The sequence below is a fragment of the Lissotriton helveticus genome, chromosome 5_1, assembly GCF_964261635.1.
Source record: "Lissotriton helveticus chromosome 5_1, aLisHel1.1, whole genome shotgun sequence".
Lineage (NCBI taxonomy): Eukaryota > Metazoa > Chordata > Amphibia > Caudata > Salamandridae > Lissotriton > Lissotriton helveticus.
Genome location: NC_136065.1, coordinates 958919806 through 958941257, shown reverse-complemented (window position 1 = coordinate 958941257; position 21452 = coordinate 958919806). Strand labels below are relative to the sequence as shown.

At 47.6% G+C, this 21452-nt stretch overlaps 1 protein-coding gene across 1 annotated transcript in view; it reads right to left on the bottom strand.

Moving 5' to 3' along the window:
- Positions 1 to 21452, bottom strand: part of CFAP46 (cilia and flagella associated protein 46) — a 1487057-nt gene that overhangs the window by 172689 nt on the left and 1292916 nt on the right. Inside the window, exon 56 of the mRNA XM_078643461.1 lies at positions 4288 to 4387. Coding sequence (XP_078499587.1) covers positions 4288 to 4387 — 100 coding nt within the window. The remainder of the gene's footprint in view (positions 1 to 4287; positions 4388 to 21452) is intronic.

The window sequence follows — 21452 nt, the reverse complement described above, 5'->3', positions numbered from 1 at the left end:
TTACAAAGGGGCTCAAAGCAGGGACTGGGGCACCTGTCTGGAGGAACCCGCATGGGGTGTCTGACCCTTGAGATCTTTGGGTACACAGGGACATCTTTGGTCCACTTCTCCTCGGGCTGTCGAGTTCGGTGCAGTGGTGTATTATGGCGTCGAATCTGGTGCTGGAGACTCCCGCTGTTGGAGGGGGCCTGTAGAAAGAGGATATAGGCAGCGACTGAAAGTCCGTCCAGTTTGGGCAAATCCAAGGTTGGGTTTAGCTCTTGTGGGTGTGGGGACTCTGTTGTCACTCTAACCGGCACTCTCCTTGGAACAAGGGGAGTATCTCCCTTGTGCACTCAGGACAATGTTCAATACTTTATTCCAGAAGTAAACAGACTGCTTTTCAGAAAACGTTATCAATACTTCATAGTTGTATTCATCCTTTCCAAATGATTCTCAATTCTTCATCAATTCCATTATTATTCATTCATAATAACAGTGATCATAAATCAAACAATTTAGTTGTGCCAAATGCATTTCGTGCATAGGTGCTTAGAGGAATCGTGTGGCGGCAGTCACAGACTCACTCTTGGTCTTTGATTCAGCTGCAGAGGGGCAAACAGGACAGCTGTGCCACTCTCGATGTGGGTTTCACTGTCCCTGAAGTCCCTCGTTGTGCAGGTCAGTATTCCTTGGCTTTGGTGTCCAGTCTGGGCACAACAAGCCTTGACTTTTGCATGGGGGACAGTACCCCGGGGGTGGTACTGTGCGGCTCGTGTCAGTCCAGGCATCCCACACCTGGAGGAAGGACGGCTCTGACCTATAGGAGCACTGTTACCTCTTCCTGGCCAGCAGCTGCATCAGTATTCCCCATAGGTGTCAGGTCGGTGTACCGGGTCTTGCTCTTTGGTGCCTACGGCCGCAAGGGAGTTCCTTTGGCAATTTGCAAAGTCCTGGTAGCCCTCCGGGTTTCTTGACATGTGCACAGTGGCAGGGAGAATCAGTTGCTCCATAAGGGTAGGGTGCAGCAGACAGGGTGGCAGGGTTGGTGCAAAGGCAGTCGTGCTCCTCGGCTCTCAGGTCAGCCGTCTTCTTCTTTGTTCACTTCTTATTTTGGTCTGTAGAATTCTAAAATTCTGGTATCAGGGGGCCAGTAAATACTCAATTTAGGGGTGCTAAGGGTAGTGAAGGGGACTAGCCAATGGGCTACGTACCCCTGGGGTCACTACACTCCCTAGATGACCCCTTCCTTTGGGGAGTGGGCATTACACTGTCCCAGAATTCCTAACTAAGCCACACACAAGATGGTGGAATCTCTATAGTCTAAATTCACTTCCATCCGGTCAACCTATAGGTGTGTCTAGTTTGGCAGTGCAAATCATCTCCTGTATAGCTTATTTTCCCACCTTGTCCAGGCGCCAAATGGGCCCTGGTCAAGGGGTGGGGGGGTCTGGATCCTCTCCTGTGAGGGTAGCCAGGTCAGCATATCAAAGACAGTGGGCTATTTGAAGCCCCCTGCCTTATAATACTAAGTTGCAGGTCATCATGTGTGAGAGGGTGAAAACCCCCTCTTACCGAGCAGGCTTTGTTTCTGACCTCTGAGAGGAACCACTCTAACTCCTGGGGGCCAGAAACATGCCTGTGGCAGCTGGCTGACTAAGACTAGTCCTTCAACACATTAGTAGATGTCAGGTTTTCAGCTGACACTTCTAAGGTGCCCTCTGGGTACATGCATTAATAAACCCATCCCTGGACTAAGAGTGGGTTTATTAATAGAAGCTGTTTGATACCAAACACCATATGTTTAGTGAAGCCATTATGTAGCTGGGAAACCATTGCCCAGTACATACCTTAAGATGGCTTCCCTGCTCACTTGCAATATCTAGTAATATAACTAGACATCGCAGGGGCCTATATGCTCCTGCAGATATGTCCACACATCACATATAATGCACACTGCCTGAGGGTTCAAAGGCCTGCTGTAGAGGTGACTTTCATATAGTGACGTTGGCATGGCACACAGGAGTGTGTCGTGTCATGTCATTCTCTTCAATCATGGTTTGCACCATGTCACGCAGCCTGCAATGGCAGTTTGTGTGAAATTAGTATGTGGGTCCCTTAGGGTGGCATAAGATATGCTGCAGCTCTTATGGACCCTCTTTAGTAGTAATGCCCTCGGTACCTGTGGTACAATTTATGAGGGACTTACAGTGGTCCTAAAGTCCTTTGCCAATTGTAGCACAATTAGACAGCACCTTGTGTTAGGGAAGGAGCCCTGGCACTGAGGTCTGGTTAGCAGACTTCAGTGCACTGTCACACTCTAAAATCAGCATCTAGTAGCTAAAAGGGGGTACAAAGTGTGGGGGGTATCCACAAAAAAAGCCCAGTTCCCTACATTTTCCATGAAAGAGGCCTGTATGTTGTTATACCTCTGGAGCACATCCATGTGCAGAGGTGGAGGACCACGATTGTGCCAACCACCATTCTATGACATTCAGTAGTATCAAGGGCAGCATATGACCCTCCTCAATGGTTTGAGCCAGTGAGTCCCTACAGCCTTCTGGAGCCACGATCAAGATCCCACTAGCTATGCTCCAGAGGCTGCTTATATCTGCTCAACAAACAAACGGCATTGACTGATTGCAGTGCTAGTCTAGCGGAAGAGAACATTTGAATCTGAATGCCTCAATCCTCTTAAACTCCATTCCAAAGGGAGTTGGTAGACATTAGATGGGATTCACGTTGGTGATTGAAGCCTGAACAAACAGATTCTAGCCAGTAGGATGGTTAGTGAGGAAATCAGGTGTGCTAGGTGCTGGTTTGTGACATGTGGCCACCTGCACATTCACCAGTGGGCTAGAACATGGCTTTGACTAGGTGCCCATTAAAGTGTAAATGAGGGCCTTAGGAATTGGAGAAAAAGCTGCAATAAAATTTCTATATAGAACTTTATCTTAACATCAATAGAAGGTAGTTGTAGGTCCAAGACCTCACATGTCAAATTACCACCGCAAAGAAGCACTCTTCTTGTTGGAGGTCCAAATGTCCACTTCAACCCTGTAATAGGTGAAGAATCAAGCCAACTGGCCTCTTGTAAGTCCATAAGAATCTGAGCCAAAACCTTATTGGAGCCTCTGATGGCCCATCCACTCTAGGATGGATATAGGGATTAGAATGGTGATCGGGTGCACTTTAGCAATTTTGTAATGTAACATTATTCAGGAAAATGCTGAAGTCAGTTCAGTGTCAGACATCAGAACCAGCGCCTCATCCTCTTTCAGTACTAGATGTGTCAATACCAGTGTAGACACAGGAAGGAAGGTTGCGGCCTTAATCTAAGTGCAAGTTAATCACAAAACCTGTAAAGAGTCCATGATCCGTATAATGGGGTCAGATGGGCCAAATATGGATCTGCCAGTGTAAACACAACTGAGGACCCCTGTGGATTGTTGGGGCTTGATTCCGCACCAGAGTAAGCTGGAAGAGTGCCAAATATCTGTATCATGGCCTCCTTAAAGGCTTCAATCTGCTGCAGCATCAGGATGGCCTGGAAAATGTGAGAAGCAACAAATCCAACTGAGAAATTGGCTCTGCAACTGGAGATGGAATTAAATGCACTGCCAATGTAAAGCCTCGTGCCTTCTCTTTCTCTTTATATAAAGAGTGGTTGGATAGGGTCATGTCCTGTTTTGCTTTTTGGTGTTTTCGTTTGGACTTTGATTTACCAGGTGACGTTGAACGCGGACAAGACCTCTTTTGCAAATGACCTCGACAGCAGGAAGAGGTCTTATATGATACCTGTGACTACTTATGTGTTCTGCGGCATATAGCTTTGCTTCTCGGTCCAAGATCACCATTGTGTACATGAGTGCACACTTGTTGCACTACTTTGAATGGTGCTTCGAGTCCAAAGACAAGAGACACACTTTGTGTGGGTCATGACTAATATTAGTTTCCTAGAATCAAGACATGGTGAAGCCTGCCCTTTAGGAGGGGACATCATTTCCAAGCACACTGGATTTTGTGTAAGAAGCCGTCAGAAGGCCCAAAAAATTGGGAGCAGAGCTCCGGAACCAAGTAGGAAGGCACAGAAAAAACAGATCTAGTCTGCCACCTGAAGGATATTCTAAAGGTGATGAATCTGAGGTTAGAAATTATCATCAGAAAAAAGAGGAATGACACTTGCAATGACTGATTTTGTTTTAGAGACACTGTCAGCGTCTATCAAAAAGTTGTGCTCCAAAGCTCACTTGGTTGAAGGATAATGTAAACAAAAACACAAGCCTAGGTTCCATAGATTATACCAACCTTGGGACATGTTGAAAGCCCATGAAACCATTCCAGGATTGTGTAATCTTATGATATTTTTCTAAAACCTCCTTCATCGTGTGGGCTGGGCTGACAGATTCTGTAAAAAATAATGTTACCAATAAATGTAAATAATTTATACCCTTATAAATTAAGAACATTGGCATTTAGCCACTTGGAATTTGTAATACATTTAAAATAATCAAAGTACATTTGAAGAAACAAGAACTAAAAATCAGACAGGGCATTTCTCACTGAACTGGCACAAAGAAAAATCACTGCAGTAAACCCTTTAAGGATTTTATAGCAGCCTGGCACTTTCTGTTTTTGCCACCACCACATAACAAGCCCCTTCTCTCTAGTCCTTGAATCTATGGGTCGATTATGATGGCGGGCGGATCCCCCCCCGCCGGCGGTGGTCACTGCCGGCCCGGCAGGGGCGATCCGCCCGCCATCCAGAAAGCAAAGACCCCCCGCCATATTATAATGGCTGGGGGATCCGTGACTGATGGAAAGACCGTCCGCCGCTTTTCCGCCGGTCGACTCGTCGACCGGCGGAAAATAAGGTTAATATGGTGGCAGTGCATGACACCGCCATCCATATTACAATGCAGGCGGTCACTCGCCTTTCCATGGCAGCATTGGAATGGCTCACGGTCCTTGCTATTGGGGGCCAGTAGCGGGCCCCCAGGGTGTTGGGGTGCACATGGTTAGTACCTATGGTACTCCCTGCATTGGCATGGACAAAGTGGCGGGCACCGTGCGGTGCCTGTCACCTTGTGCATGCCAATGCACATCATGCATTCCCAGCATTGTGGCGGGCGGTGCACAGCACCGCCCGCCACAATGCTGGGAATAGGGGATGTTACCGCCACGGGCGTTGGCATCCTGATTGTATATATATATATATATATACCTGTTCGTGCAAATGCTGTAACCAAGAAAATTAAAACGGGAAGAAACCCCACAACAACGTGTGCTGGCTCCTCAATGTAATTCAGTTGGGGGATATATATATATATATTATTCTTTGCTGGCGTGGAGGCGGTGTCTGCGAGCGCAGAGCAAGCTGAGGAGGAACTTTCTTTTTCATATATATATATATATATATATATATATATATATATATATATATATATGCACGCTCCGTTTCACACCAAGAAAAACGAGTCACTCATCTCAGCGGGTGCTTTAAACCGCGTTGGTGTCCGCGGTAGAATACAGAAGCTCCAGATTGTCCCAAAAGATTCCCAACCGGGTTATTCAGAACAAATAAGCACTCCCAAGCGTGACAGTTGCTTTAAGCAGGGGTTGGTTTTATTTTCGCTAGACGCGTTTCTGGAGATAGCACTCCCTTCGTCAGTATTTCTTACAAAGCGAACAACAACTGAGTCCTTATCTATGTTTACCCATGAATCATGGACACAAACGACGGACCAAGCACAGGCGCCCTTTGCGCGCCATATTGAAATGTGTAAATACATCAAACAATTAAACATTGCTTTTAACAAATGTCACACCACATTTAAAGCCGTGTATCGGCAAATTCATCATCCCTGTTTTCACCCGCATGATTTCAAAGCAGACTAATAAATAATGTCTGTGTTGCGGTACCAAGATGATTGTTTGTCAATCGGTCCATCACTCTATTCATCATTGATGGACAGACATTTGAAAAATCTCGCCGTGGATCGGCCTTGGCAGCCCAAAAGGACTGCCCACTTATGGTGGAACTAAGTGCTAAGCAATGTACTGTACAAATATTAACAGTAGTTAATGATAGCGGCATCATACACCCAGAACCTCAACCTAATATCTCAAAAAACCCATCACATATTGAATCAGTCTTCATTACATCAATTAATATTTTCAAATTCATTACACTGTTTCCTTTCCATATGATTGTCAACCCAAATGTGAGGCCAGTTCTTCCCCCATGTTCAGACCCTTCGGTGCCTTTGTCTCTAAGTCTATAATGTAACGTGACTCAAGTCTTCTTAAGGCAAGTAATCGATTCCCCCCTCTGGGATTTGCTTCTACTCTGTCCAGGCAGAAGTACCTCAGTAGGTTCCTATCACTATTGTGTTTGATCGAGAAGTGGCGTGCCACAGGATAGGTGAAGTCTTTATTGGCTATTGCCCGCATGTGTTCCAAAATCCTCAATTTAACGGGATTGATGGTACTTCCCACATACTTGAGCATGCAGGGACATACCAGGCAATAGACCGCATGGTCAGAATGACAAGACATAAACTTGTTGATTCTTTTCCCTCCGCTATGTCCTGGGACTTCATAACTCAAGGTTCTCTTGCTTGCGGAGCAGGCCTTGCACTTCCCACACGGGAAGAAGCCCTGGGCTTCCTTTAGTGTGCCTTGTCGTTTCTCGATAGGTCTTAAAAAACTGTGGACCACTTGGTCACGTAGTGATCTTGCCTTCCTGTATGTTAATAATGGTACATTAGGCATGTCAGGTCCAATAATTGGATCCGATTTTAAGATATGCCAATGTTTAGCCAATGTCTCACGCAATTTATGGGAATCCGCAGAATAGGAAGTAATCATGCGAAATTTACCCTCCATTGTAGAGACTGGTTTCTTATTAAAAAGACTTGAACGGGGAACATTTCTGACTTTTTTTAGGGTTTCTTTTAGAACATGGGGACTGTACCCTCTTGTCTCAAATCTCTCCACACATTCGCTGGCAGCTTCCTCAAAGAATGCATCCTGGCTACAATTGCGTTTTAACCGCAAGAGTTCCCCATATGGGATGTTGTTAATCAATTTGCCTGGATGGCTACTGGACGCGTGTAAGACGCTGTTCCCAGCAGTCGGTTTCCGGTACAGATTGGTACAGATGTGCCCATCCCTGATGCTCACCTCCAGGTCCAGATAATTAACCCTTTCTCTGTTGATGTCACCAGTGAATTTTAGATGGAATTCATTATCATTGAGTACATCAATATATTGTTTTGCTTCCTCAATGGTACCATCCCATACCAGGAACAGGTCGTCAATATACCTGCTCCATAGTACCACCTTTGAACTCCAGGTGGACAGTCTGGGGGCCCAGGCTACCTGCTCCTCCCACCAGCCCACAAATAAATTTGCGTAGCTGGGGGCGAAGCAGGAACCCATCGCCGTACCAGTCAAGGGTTAATTATCTGGACCTGGAGGTGAGCATCAGGGATGGGCACATCTGTACCAATCTGTACCGGAAACCGACTGCTGGGAACAGCGTCTTACACGCGTCCAGTAGCCATCCAGGCAAATTGATTAACAACATCCCATATGGGGAACTCTTGCGGTTAAAACGCAATTGTAGCCAGGATGCATTCTTTGAGGAAGCTGCCAGCGAATGTGTGGAGAGATTTGAGACAAGAGGGTACAGTCCCCATGTTCTAAAAGAAACCCTAAAAAAAGTCAGAAATGTTCCCCGTTCAAGTCTTTTTAATAAGAAACCAGTCTCTACAATGGAGGGTAAATTTCGCATGATTACTTCCTATTCTGCGGATTCCCATAAATTGCGTGAGACATTGGCTAAACATTGGCATATCTTAAAATCGGATCCAATTATTGGACCTGACATGCCTAATGTACCATTATTAACATACAGGAAGGCAAGATCACTACGTGACCAAGTGGTCCACAGTTTTTTAAGACCTATCGAGAAACGACAAGGCACACTAAAGGAAGCCCAGGGCTTCTTCCCGTGTGGGAAGTGCAAGGCCTGCTCCGCAAGCAAGAGAACCTTGAGTTATGAAGTCCCAGGACATAGCGGAGGGAAAAGAATCAACAAGTTTATGTCTTGTCATTCTGACCATGCGGTCTATTGCCTGGTATGTCCCTGCATGCTCAAGTATGTGGGAAGTACCATCAATCCCGTTAAATTGAGGATTTTGGAACACATGCGGGCAATAGCCAATAAAGACTTCACCTATCCTGTGGCACGCCACTTCTCGATCAAACACAATAGTGATAGGAACCTACTGAGGTACTTCTGCCTGGACAGAGTAGAAGCAAATCCCAGAGGGGGGAATCGATTACTTGCCTTAAGAAGACTTGAGTCACGTTACATTATAGACTTAGAGACAAAGGCACCGAAGGGTCTGAACATGGGGGAAGAACTGGCCTCACATTTGGGTTGACAATCATATGGAAAGGAAACAGTGTAATGAATTTGAAAATATTAATTGATGTAATGAAGACTGATTCAATATGTGATGGGTTTTTTGAGATATTAGGTTGAGGTTCTGGGTGTATGATGCCGCTATCATTAACTACTGTTAATATTTGTACAGTACATTGCTTAGCACTTAGTTCCACCATAAGTGGGCAGTCCTTTTGGGCTGCCAAGGCCGATCCACGGCGAGATTTTTCAAATGTCTGTCCATCAATGATGAATAGAGTGATGGACCGATTGACAAACAATCATCTTGGTACCGCAACACAGACATTATTTATTAGTCTGCTTTGAAATCATGCGGGTGAAAACAGGGATGATGAATTTGCCGATACACGGCTTTAAATGTGGTGTGACATTTGTTAAAAGCAATGTTTAATTGTTTGATGTATTTACACATTTCAATATGGCGCGCAAAGGGCGCCTGTGCTTGGTCCGTCGTTTGTGTCCATGATTCATGGGTAAACATAGATAAGGACTCAGTTGTTGTTCGCTTTGTAAGAAATACTGACGAAGGGAGTGCTATCTCCAGAAACGCGTCTAGCGAAAATAAAACCAACCCCTGCTTAAAGCAACTGTCACGCTTGGGAGTGCTTATTTGTTCTGAATAACCCGGTTGGGAATCTTTTGGGACAATCTGGAGCTTCTATATATATATATATATATATATATATATATATATATATATATATATATATACATATATATATATATATATATATATACTCCTCCCGAAGAAAGAAGGCAGAGACCCAAGGGGAACCTTCAGGAAGCTTTATTGTAGTAGCGTTTTGGCAAATGCATTTCGGCATCATATAGCCTTCTTCAGCGCCCAAAGCATCCAGGAAGTGAGGGAACAAGCAAACAGTAAGTCCTGCCTCCTATATCTTGTTAATACAAGCCCGCTCCACCCCCTGCCGATTGTTTGCACACCTGTGTAGAGTCCAAATGCATGTTAGAAAACTACAAGTCCCAGAATCCTCCTTGTTGGATTCTCGACGGTGGTGCAAGGGGGAACAAAAGAATGTCAAGCCCAATGGTAGTGCGGGGGTGCAGGAGTCAGCATGTGCCCAAAAAGAATGAAAATTCCAGCTTTGATGTCCACAACAACAGCGCTTCCTCCAGTCCCCTGTACCACTCCAGCCCACAGAATCCAGGCAGCATAACGGCAGGGGCTAACGTGACAATGCACACTGCCCAGCGTGAGGTAACATACCCCTACAACTGCCAACACTTTGTCCCGGAATCCGCGGCGGGTGACAGACCATCCAACTGCGTTGGAGAAACAAACGAGAACTGCAGCAGTTCCGAACCAGTGATGTCTGTACCCAAAGCGAAGCAGGGGTTCTCTGAAAAGTGCGTCTCTGGCTGACGTGACGATTTGTACACACAAACTCCTCCCGAAGAAAGAAGGCAGAGACCCAAGGGGAACCTTCAGGAAGCTTTTTTGTAGTAGCGTTTTGGCGAATGCATTTCGGCATCATATAGCCTTCTTCAGCGCCCAAAGCATCCAGGAAGTGAGGGAACAAGCAAACAGTAAGTCCTGCCTCCTATATCTTGTTAATACAAGCCCGCTCCACCCCCTGCCGATTGTTTGCACACCTGTGTAGAGTCCAAATGCATGTTAGAAAACTACAAGTCCCAGAATCCTCCTTGTTGGATTCTCGACGGTGGTGCAAGGGGGAACAAAAGAATGTCAAGCCCAATGGTAGTGCGGGGGTGCAGGAGTCAGCATGTGCCCAAAAAGAATGAAAATTCCAGCTTTGACGTCCACAACAACAGCGCTTCCTCCAGTCCCCTGTACCACTCCAGCCCACAGAATCCAGGCATCATAACGGCAGGGGCTAACGTGACAATGCACACTGCCCAGCGTGAGGTAACATACCCCTACAACTGCCAACACTTTGTCCCGGAATCCGCGGCGGGTGACAGACCATCCAACTGCGTTGGAGAAACAAACGAAAACTGCAGCAGTTCCGAACCAGTGATGTCTGTACCCAAGGCGAAGCAGGGGTTCTCTGAAAAGTGCGTCTCTGGCTGACGCGACGATTTGTACACACAAACTCCTCCCGAAGAAAGAAGGCAGAGACCCAAGGGGAACCTTCAGGAAGCTTTATTGTAGTAGCGTTTTGGCGAATGCAATTCGGCATCATATAGCCTTCTTCAGCGCCCAAAGCATCCAGGAAGTGAGGGAACAAGCAAACAGTAAGTCCTGCCTCCTATATCTTGTTAATACAAGCCCGCTCCACCCCCTGCCGATTGTTTGCACACCTGTGTAGAGTCCAAATGCATGTTAGAAAACTACAAGTCCCAGAATCCTCCTTGTTGGATTCTCGACGGTGGTGCAAGGGGGAACAAAAGAATGTCAAGCCCAATGGTAGTGCGGGGGTGCAGGAGTCAGCATGTGCCCAAAAAGAATGAAAATTCCAGCTTTGACGTCCACAACAACAGCGCTTCCTCCAGTCCCCTGTACCACTCCAGCCCACAGAATCCAGGCATCATAACGGCAGGGGCTAACGTGACAATGCACACTGCCCAGCGTGAGGTAACATACCCCTACAACTGCCAACACTTTGTCCCGGAATCCGCGGCGGGTGACAGACCATCCAACTGCGTTGGAGAAACAAACGAGAACTGCAGCAGTTCCGAACCAGTGATGTCTGTACCCAAAGCGAAGCAGGGGTTCTCTGAAAAGTGCGTCTCTGGCTGACGCGACGATTTGTACACACAAACTCCTCCCGAAGAAAGAAGGCAGAGACCCAAGGGGAACCTTCAGGAAGCTTTATTGTAGTAGCGTTTTGGCGAATGCATTTCGGCATCATATAGCCTTCTTCAGCGCCCAAAGCATCCAGGAAGTGAGGGAACAAGCAAACAGTAGGTCCTGCCTCCTATATCTTGTTAATACAAGCCCGCTCCACCCCCTGCCGATTGTTTGCACACCTGTGTAGAGTCCAAATGCATGTTAGAAAACGACAAGTCCCAGAATCCTCCTTGTTGGATTCTCGACGGTGGTGCAAGGGGGAACAAAAGAATGTCAAGCCCAATGGTAGTGCGGGGGTCCAGGAGTCAGCATGTGCCCAAAAAGAATGAAAATTCCAGCTTTGACGTCCACAACAACAGCGCTTCCTCCAGTCCCCTGTACCACTCCAGCCCACAGAATCCAGTAGGATATATATAGCTTTGTTGGGGCAGGACTTTTTGGCAGCATACTCACCTCCTGTTTTATTCTGGGCGCTGAAGAGGCTACACAGCCGAAATGCATACGCCCATTTGCCAATCAGGAATAGAGACTCCATTGTGTTCCCCTATCGTCGCCTCTGCCTTTCTTTGTGGAGGGTATTTTGGATACAGTTTGCACTGCTAGCCAGCGGCGTGCTACAGGGGCCCCTGCACTCAAGCTGGCCTGGTCTTCACTGGCGCTGTTTTCGCTCCGGCAGAAACATTTTCGTATTCCGAGGTATCGGAAAGACCAGGCCCACCACTGTGCACAGGAGGACAGGAAGCGGTGTCGGAGTCACGGAACTCTGCCCTGGGCGAGGCGCACTGTCGCACTTGCCCCCGCGGAACACATACCTGGTTGCGGTGGTTGTGCAGTCAGGGGACCCAAGGAGCCACGATATTCCTGCAGGCAACACGGGACATTGGGAGAGAGCTACTCGAAAAAACCTGCAGTCCCCACAACGTTGTTGCCGTCCTATCCTGGCAAACCATTGCATGCTGGGAGTTGCAGTTCCTTTGACCATCGGGAAAATGAAGCAGGTGACATCAATCATCGCTTTCAGGGTGGAGACTATTATAACTAGCTTTGTTGGGGCAGGACTTTTTGGCAGCATACTCACCTCCTGTTTTATTCTGGGCGCTGAAGAGGCTACACAGCCAAAATGCATACGCCCATTTGCCAATAAGGAATAGAGACTCCATTGTGTTCCCCTATCGTGGCCTCTGCCTTTCTTTGTGGAGGGTATTTTGGATATATATATATATATATATATATATATATATATATATATATATATATATATCCTACTGGCGGTCGCCAGTAGGTAGTTATAGTTAGGATCATTTTCCATAGGAAATCCGCAACATTCTATTGGGAATAACTTTGGCGCAGAATGAGGGATCTGCCTGTAATATTCCTTAACTTTGCCTCGCTGGGCACCGCTCCTTCCCTGAAAGTTTCGGGGGGGATCCGTCAAGCGGGGGCCGAGATAAAAGGGGGATCCCAAAACGTGTTTTCCCCATGTTAATTTCCATAGGGCGGTTGGACTCACTTTTAGCCCGAACGGCTGAATGGATTTCCACCAAACTTGGCAAAATTGTAGGGACTGGTACCCCGATGTGCCTTTGCTATGTCTCAAGATATATGCTCCAGTGGTTTTTACGAAAATTAACTTTGAAAAAATATATATTGGGCTACATTGGGCTATATATATGTTAGAGCCCAAATGTAGCCCAATGTAGCCCAAAGATGGCCACCAGAGACAAAAAAAACAAATGTAGCCCAAATATCAGCCAGATGTAGCCCAACTATAGCCCAATGACAGAATGTCCCAGAGTGTTCTAAAGAACAACTAGAGCGCTAACAGTTACTTATGACAAAAGTATGGCACACCTGAAGTCATCTTGATTGGAATAAAGTGTTAACACTTAAAACATTTAATTTGCAAAGGAACAAAATGAGGGGGTTCATTTTGCCATAGAAATTATGATTAGTGCTGAAGAAAGAAAAATTAGGGCACATTTTGAGTGACTTCTCAAATCCTCTTATATTTCATTAAAAAAATTCTGATATGCAGTCTCCCAAGATGGCCACCAGAGACAAAAGAGCCCAAATGTAGCCCAAATATCAGCCAGATGTAGCCCAACTATAGCCCAATGACAGAATGTCCCAGAGTGTTCTAAAGAACAACTAGAACGCTAACAGTCTTACTTATGACAAAAGTATGGCACACCTGAAGTCATCTTGATTGGAATAAAGTGGCAACACTTAATACATTTAATTTGAAAAGGAACAAAATGAGGGGTTTCATTTTGCCATAGAAATGTTATATATATAGTGTAGTTTGAAGATTGGAAAAAACTGCAGCAGGTGAACTTCATCGGCAAGGGGGAGGAGCGGACCCATTGGAATTTGGTTCATTAAGAAGCAAGACTCACTCGGAGGCATTTTGGTCTGGTGCAGGGCACTGAAGAAGGAACATTTTCCGAAATGCATTCGCCGCCACCGGAGCGGAACCTGCAATAATAAAGCCCTTTCCACCCGTCCCCCTTGGGTTCCTGGTTCTTCCTTTGTGGCAGAAATCTTTTCCATGTTACCTGCGTTGGCCAGCAGCGCAGTACAGGACACCCGTGCCACGCTTTGGGTCCAGGAAATAACTGGCACGCCTCACGGCTTAAGACAATTTCGCAAAAACGGAATAAGCCTGGTACCCGCCCTGATGTAAAGAGGAAAGCAAGCAATAGAGGTATTTACCTCTTTCAGGGCCATTTGCTTCCTGCATTCGTGCCCGTGTTTCATTGACTCCTGACATTGGTGGAAGTGGCAATAAAGGGGACTCGAGGGAAGACTTTGTTTTGCAAGATCAGCGGATGGTGTCATCGAGCCTGTGAACTACCGGGTGCCGCAACAGATAAGTCTTCCCGTCCCTCCCCGTTATTTTCACCTACCGATAGTGCTACTACATGGCATTATGGTTGCTGTAGTTTGAAGATTGGAAAAAACTGCAGCAGGTGAACTTCATCGGCAAGGGGGAGGAGCGGACCCGTTGGAATTTGGTTCATTAAGAAGCAAGACTCACTCGGAGGCATTTTGGTCTGGTGCAGGGCGCTGAAGAAGGAACATTTTCCGAAATGCATTCGCCGCCACTGGAGCGGAACCTGCAATAATAAAGCCCTTTCCACCCGTCCCCCTTGGGTTCCTGGTTCTTCCTTTGTGGCAGAAATCTTTTCCATGTTACCTGCGTTGGCCAGCAGCGCAGTACAGGACACCCGTGCCACGCTTTGGGTCCAGGAATTAACTGGCACGCCTCACGGCTTAAGACAATTTCGCAAAAACGGAATAAGCCTGGTACCCGCCCTGATGTAAAGAGGAAAGCAAGCAATAGAGGTATTTACCTCTTTCAGGGCCATTTGCTTCCTGCATTCGTGCCCGTGTTTCATTGACTCCTGACATTGGTGGAAGTGGCAATAAAGGGGACTCGAGGGAAGACTTTGTTTTGCAAGATCAGCGGATGGTGTCATCGAGCCTGTGAACTACCGGGTGCCGCAACAGATAAGTCTTCCCGTCCCTCCCCGTTATTTTCACCTACCGATAGTGCTACTACATGGCATTATGGTTGCTGTAGTTTGAAGATTGGAAAAAACTGCAGCAGGTGAACTTCATCGGCAAGGGGGAGGAGCGGACCCGTTGGAATTTGGTTCGTTAAGAAGCAAGACTCACTCGGAGGCATTTTGGTCTGGTGCAGGGCGCTGAAGAAGGAACATTTTCCGAAATGCATTCGCCGCCACCGGAGCGGAACCTGCAATAATAAAGCCCTTTCCACCCGTCCCCCTTGGGTTCCTGGTTCTTCCTTTGTGGCAGAAATCTTTTCCATGTTACCTGAGTTGGCCAGCAGCGCAGTACAGGACACCCGTGCCACGCTTTGGGTCCAGGAAATAACTGGCACGCCTCACGGCTTAAGACAATTTCGCAAAAACGGAATAAGCCTGGTACCCGCCCTGATGTAAAGAGGAAAGCAAGCAATAGAGGTATTTACCTCTTTCAGGGCCATTTGCTTCCTGCATTCGTGCCCGTGTTTCATTGACTCCTGACATTGGTGGAAGTGGCAATAAAGGGGACTCGAGGGAAGACTTTGTTTTGCAAAATCAGCGGATGGTGTCATCGAGCCTGTGAACTACCGGGTGCCGCAACAGATAAGTCTTCCCGTCCCTCCCCGTTATTTTCACCTACCGATAGTGCTACTACATGGCATTATGGTTGCTGTAGTTTGAAGATTGGAAAAAACTGCAGCAGGTGAACTTCATCGGCAAGGGGGAGGAGCGGACCCGTTGGAATTTGGTTCATTAAGAAGCAAGACTCACTCGGAGGCATTTTGGTCTGGTGCAGGGCGCTGAAGAAGGAACATTTTCCGAAATGCATTCGCCGCCACCGGAGCGGAACCTGCAATAATAAAGCCCTTTCCACCCGTCCCCCTTGGGTTCCTGGTTCTTCCTTTGTGGCAGAAATCTTTTCCATGTTACCTGAGTTGGCCAGCAGCGCAGTACAGGACACCCGTGCCACGCTTTGGGTCCAGGAAATAACTGGCACGCCTCACGGCTTAAGACAATTTCGCAAAAACGGAATAAGCCTGGTACCCGCCCTGATGTAAAGAGGAAAGCAAGCAATAGAGGTATTTACCTCTTTCAGGGCCATTTGCTTCCTGCATTCGTGCCCGTGTTTCATTGACTCCTGACATTGGTGGAAGTGGCAATAAAGGGGACTCGAGGGAAGACTTTGTTTTGCAAAATCAGCGGATGGTGTCATCGAGCCTGTGAACTACCGGGTGCCGCAACAGATAAGTCTTCCCGTCCCTCCCCGTTATTTTCACCTACCGATAGTGCTACTACATGGCATTATGGTTGCTGTAGTTTGAAGATTGGAAAAAACTGCAGCAGGTGAACTTCATCGGCAAGGGGGAGGAGCGGACCCGTTGGAATTTGGTTCATTAAGAAGCAAGACTCACTCGGAGGCATTTTGGTCTGGTGCAGGGCGCTGAAGAAGGAACATTTTCCGAAATGCATTCGCCGCCACCGGAGCGGAACCTGCAATAATAAAGCCCTTTCCACCCGTCCCCCTTGGGTTCCTGGTTCTTCCTTTGTGGCAGAAATCTTTTCCATGTTGCCTGCGTTGGCCAGCAGCGCAGTACAGGACACCCGTGCCACGCTTTGGGTCCAGGAAATAACTGGCACGCCTCACGGCTTAAGACAATTTCGCAAAAACGGAATAAGCCTGGTACCCGCCCTGATGTAAAGAGGAAAGCAAGCAATAGAGGTATTTACCTCTTTCAGGGCCATTTGCTTCCTGCATTCGTGCCCGTGTTTCATTGACTCCTGACATTGGTGGAAGTGGCAATAAAGGGGACTCGAGGGAAGACTTTGTTTTGCAAGATCAGCGGATGGTGTCATCGAGCCTGTGAACTACCGGGTGCCGCAACAGATAAGTCTTCCCGTCCCTCCCCGTTATTTTCACCTACCGATAGTGCTACTACATGGCATTATGGTTGCTGTAGTTTGAAGATTGGAAAAAACTGCAGCAGGTGAACTTCATCGGCAAGGGGGAGGAGCGGACCCGTTGGAATTTGGTTCATTAAGAAGCAAGACTCACTCGGAGGCATTTTGGTCTGGTGCAGGGCGCTGAAGAAGGAACATTTTCCGAAATGCATTCGTCGCCACCGGAGCGGAACCTGCAATAACAAAGCCCTTTCCACCCGTCCCCCTTGGGTTCCTGGTTCTTCCTTTGTGGCAGAAATCTTTTATATATTACCTACTGGCGGTCGCCAGTAGGTATATATAGTTAGGATTTTTTCTCTATGGGATTTTTGAAAATTCTATGTCTAATAACTTTGGCGTTTGTGGACGGAATTGGCTGAAATTTTCAGGAAAATGGCACATTTTGTTTCTGAGCAGCCCTTGAAAATTGGGGGGGGGGGTCGTCAAGGGGGGGCCGAGAAAAAAGGGGGGTCCCAAAACGTGTTTTTAACATTGAGTTTTCCATAGGGCGGTTGGCCTCACTTTTAGCCCGAACGGCTGAATGGATTTGCACGAAACTTGGCAAAATTGTAGGGACTGGTAGCCCGATGTGCCTTTTGTAGGTCTCAATATATGTGCTTCAGTGGATTTTGAGAAATTAACGTTCAAAAAAAGATATATATCTGTAACAGCGGACCGGGCAGCGCTCCAGTTCGCGTACTTTTCGCGCAACGGAGCTTTGTGAAGCGAAGCTGATTGGTTCTCCGGCGTCTGTAAACATTCCAAACAGTCCGTAGCGGCCGCCATCTTGTCTCTCGGTAGGATCGAGAGACAAGAGGAGGCCAAAGCGAAGGGGCAAATGACCATAAGGGGGCATAGTAGATCCTCGCTGACCCCCTAGGTTTGATGTGGAGGTTTTAAAAGGGCCCCGCGGGGCAAAAAAAAATAATAATAATAATAATCGAACGGCTGAATGGATTTGCACGAAACTTTGTAAAATATTAGGGACTGGTAGCCCGATGTGCCTTTGCTAGGTCTCAATATATGTGCTCCAGTGGATTTTGAGAAATTAACGTTCAAAAAAAGATATATATCTGTAACAGCGCTCCGCTTCGCGTAACGGAGGTTTGCGAAGCTGATTGGTTCTCCGGCGTCTGTAAACATTCCAAACAGTCCGTAGCGGCCGCCATCTTGTCTCTCGGTAGGATCGAGAGACAAGAGGAGGCCAAAGCGAAGGGGCAAATGACCATAAGGGGGCATAGTAGATCCTCCTTGACCTCTTAGGTTTGATGTGGAGGTTTTAAAAGGGCCCCGCGAGGCAAAAAAAAAAATAATAATAATAATCGAACGGCTGAATGGATTTGCACGAAACTTGGCAAAATTGTAGGGACTGGTAGTCCGATGTGCCTTTGCTAGGTCTCAATATATGTGCTCCAGTGGATTTTGAGAAATTAACGTTCAAAAAAAGATATATATCTGTAACAGCGCTCCGCTTCGCGGAGATAAAATTATATCTGTATTACCTAGCTGTTGCTAACACCAGTTAGCGACGGCTAGTAGGAGATAGCGACCATCTTGGGCCCCACTTTGCATGTGAGTGATATTTATCACTAATGACATGCAAAGTGGGCATGCCAAGATGTTAGCGACTGGAAACAGTCGCTAACATCGCTATCTCCTATTATCAACTTTTGGAAATATTCGCGATAAGCGCGAATATCTCCAAAAGCTAGCACCTGCCCTGAGCAGTTCTAAGGCATGTTATCCAATGGGAGGTGGATAACATGGCTAAGAGCATTAGCTCGGTAATGCATGAATATCGCTGAGTTTTCAGCGATATTAATGCATTGCGGTCGTTTTTTATCGTATTTGCGATAAACCTTGATAATAGCAAGGTTTATCTGCGATAATTTCTGACGATGCTTAGCGGTAAAAAAATCGTTGCTAAGCATCGTTAGGGATAAATATCGCTTAACTTTGGTAATATGCCCCAACGTCTGTTAACGTTCGATTCGAAGGAAATCAGGAAGTGTTGAAAAACATTGTCTGCGCCATCTTGCCTTTTTTCAAATGCCACACTTTTGTCGTGCACGGCAGTCATTTTAGATGCCTTGACCAGACCCACTCTGTGCACGCTGTCGATCCTTAGCATGACTCCCCACCCTCGCAAGCATCTCCCCCAGGCAGTGGTCACCCCCGCTCTCTGTCTTATGCATGGGTAATAAACCACCCCCCATCTGCGCTGCTCTTCCCTGAGAATCACACCCTGTGCCCGCCCGACACCTCCCTTTCGCCCTATTCACTACCGCACTCTCTGACACTCCTTTTCCTCTGTGTCCGATTGTCCAGGCCGGTCCTAAGGTATCAGCTAGCCCTGCAGATGTAGTTTATGGCCCCAGCTGTAAAGAATCACCCCTCTTCAAAGGAGTTATAGTAGATCAAGGCCCACACTCGATGAGATCCGTCACAGCAGACGCGTTCCTATTATCTGAAAACCATCCTGTATTGTGATTGGGGAGGGGACCGAGCCTGAAGCGGAAGATTCCATGGATGACTCTTTGTACATCAAAGTTTTTACAATTATGTGTCACATTAAAAATATATAGCACTCCAACAAAGTAGTAAGATTATAAAACTTTAATAACTTATAAATATATACAAGAAAACAAAAACAGTAATAACATATAAACATTTTTAGGGAAAAACAACGAAGTAGCGGTCGGCTGTGCGAATAGTCCCAACGCAGCACAACGTCCAGATTTCTGGCGTGGGGCGTCGCGGGGGGTGGGTCATCAGTAGCAAACTGTTGTGCGAATAGTTCCAAGGCAGCAGAACGATGGCACCAAGGTGATGTCCAGTAAGTTGCCGCACTGGTTTTGGTATCCTACAATGCTGCTCCGAATAACGGCGTGGGGCGCCCCGGGGGAGGCGGCGTGAACGGGCCTCTCCAGGTGGAGTGTCATCTGTTGTAGTGGGGCGCCCCTTTACCGTTTCAGTTGCCATTCCGTCCGTTTTTGGTCCACTGTGTCAAAAGCCGCAATTCAGCTGAGTTGCGCCCACTCTTGCGGTGCAGCGATAGGCGGCTGTCACAGGACTCTCAAAATGGCGGCAGGCTGTTTCCTTTTTGGGCCTGGTCCACTGAAATGGCCCTGGGACACCTTGGAAATCGGACGCTTGTCTGCTAGGTCTTGGACCCCATTCTCGAAAGCGTCCCCTCCGCCTTGAGGATTTATCAAAAGTTTTGGGGGCCCCCGACTCCTGTAGGCTTCTGGTGGGGAGCGGTTGCCATGATTGCTCGTGGAATGACCACGACGGAGCTACGAGATGGTGGTGCTCTCATGCTGAAGCCAGCTTCAGTCTGAAACATCCAGAAACAAGGTGGGGCTTTCATCGTTTGGGAAAAAAAAAAAGTTTTCATCCAATGAAAAGTGTTGTTTTTAGGTCATATGATCAAGCCTTCCATCATTAGGAAACCAAAAGTAAAATGAACCAATGAAAAGTTTTATAAACAAGTCACATGACCTGTTATGCGGCATAGGGTATAAAATGCGGAGAAAATACGTTGGCACGTGAGGCGGCGTCAGTAGCGGACCGATGTGCGAATAGGCCGAAGGCAATACAACGCGCCAAGATCCGGATGGCACCGAGGTGGTGTCCAGCAAGTTGCAGCACTGGTGTGGCCATCCTACAATGCTGAAAGTCGGCGTGGGGCGCCCCGTTGGCCTGTGAGTTTGCGTCAGTAGCGGACCGATGTGCGAATAGGCCGAAGGCAGCACAACGCGCCAAGATCCGGATGGCACCGAGGTGGTGTCTAGTAAGTTGCCGCACTGGTGTGGCCATCCTACAATGTTGAAAGTCGGCGTGGGGCGCCCCGTTGGCCTGTGAGATGGCGGCAGTAGCGGACCGATGTGCGAATGGGGCCAAAGGCAGCGCAACAATATTTTCGGAATAGAAGACACCACAAGGCGCTGAGATGCCAAGATCCGGATGGCACCGAGGTGGTGTCTAGCAAGTTGTGGCACTGGTGTGGCCATCCTACAATGGTAAAAGTCGGCGTGGGGCGCCCTGTTGGCCTGTGAAATGGTGTCAGTAGCGGACTGATGTGCGAATGGGGCCAAAGGCAGCGCAACAATATTTTCTGACTGACACCACAAGGCGCTGAGATGCCAAGATCCGGATGGCACCGAGGTGATGTCTAAGTTGCGGACCGATGTGCGAATGGGGTCAAAGGCAGCGCAACAATATTTTCTGTATGGAAGATACCACTAGGCGTTGAGATGCCAAGATCCGGATGGCACCGAGGTGATGTCTAGCAAGTTGCTGTACTGGTGTGGTCATCCTACAATGCTGAAAGTCGGCGTGGGGCGCCCCATTAGCCTGTGAGATGGCGTCAGTAGCGGACCGATGTGCGAATAGGCCGAAGGCAGCACAACGCGCCAAGATCCGGATGTCACCGTGGTGGTTTCATAGTTGAGAGGCACTTCATCTGCAGTGGGGCGCCGAGATTCGGATGGCACCGAGGTGATGTCTAGCAAGTTGCTGTACTGGTGTGGTCATCCTACAATGCTGAAAGTCGGCGTGGGGCGCCCCATTAGCCTGTGAGATGGCGTCAGTAGCGGACCGATGTGCGAATGGGGCCAAAGGCAGCGCAACAATATTTTCTGAAGAGAAGACACCAAAAGGCGCTGAGATTCCAAGATCCGGATGGCACCGAGGTGGTGTCTAGGAAGCTATGCAGTTGAGTTGTGTGCGCACTTGC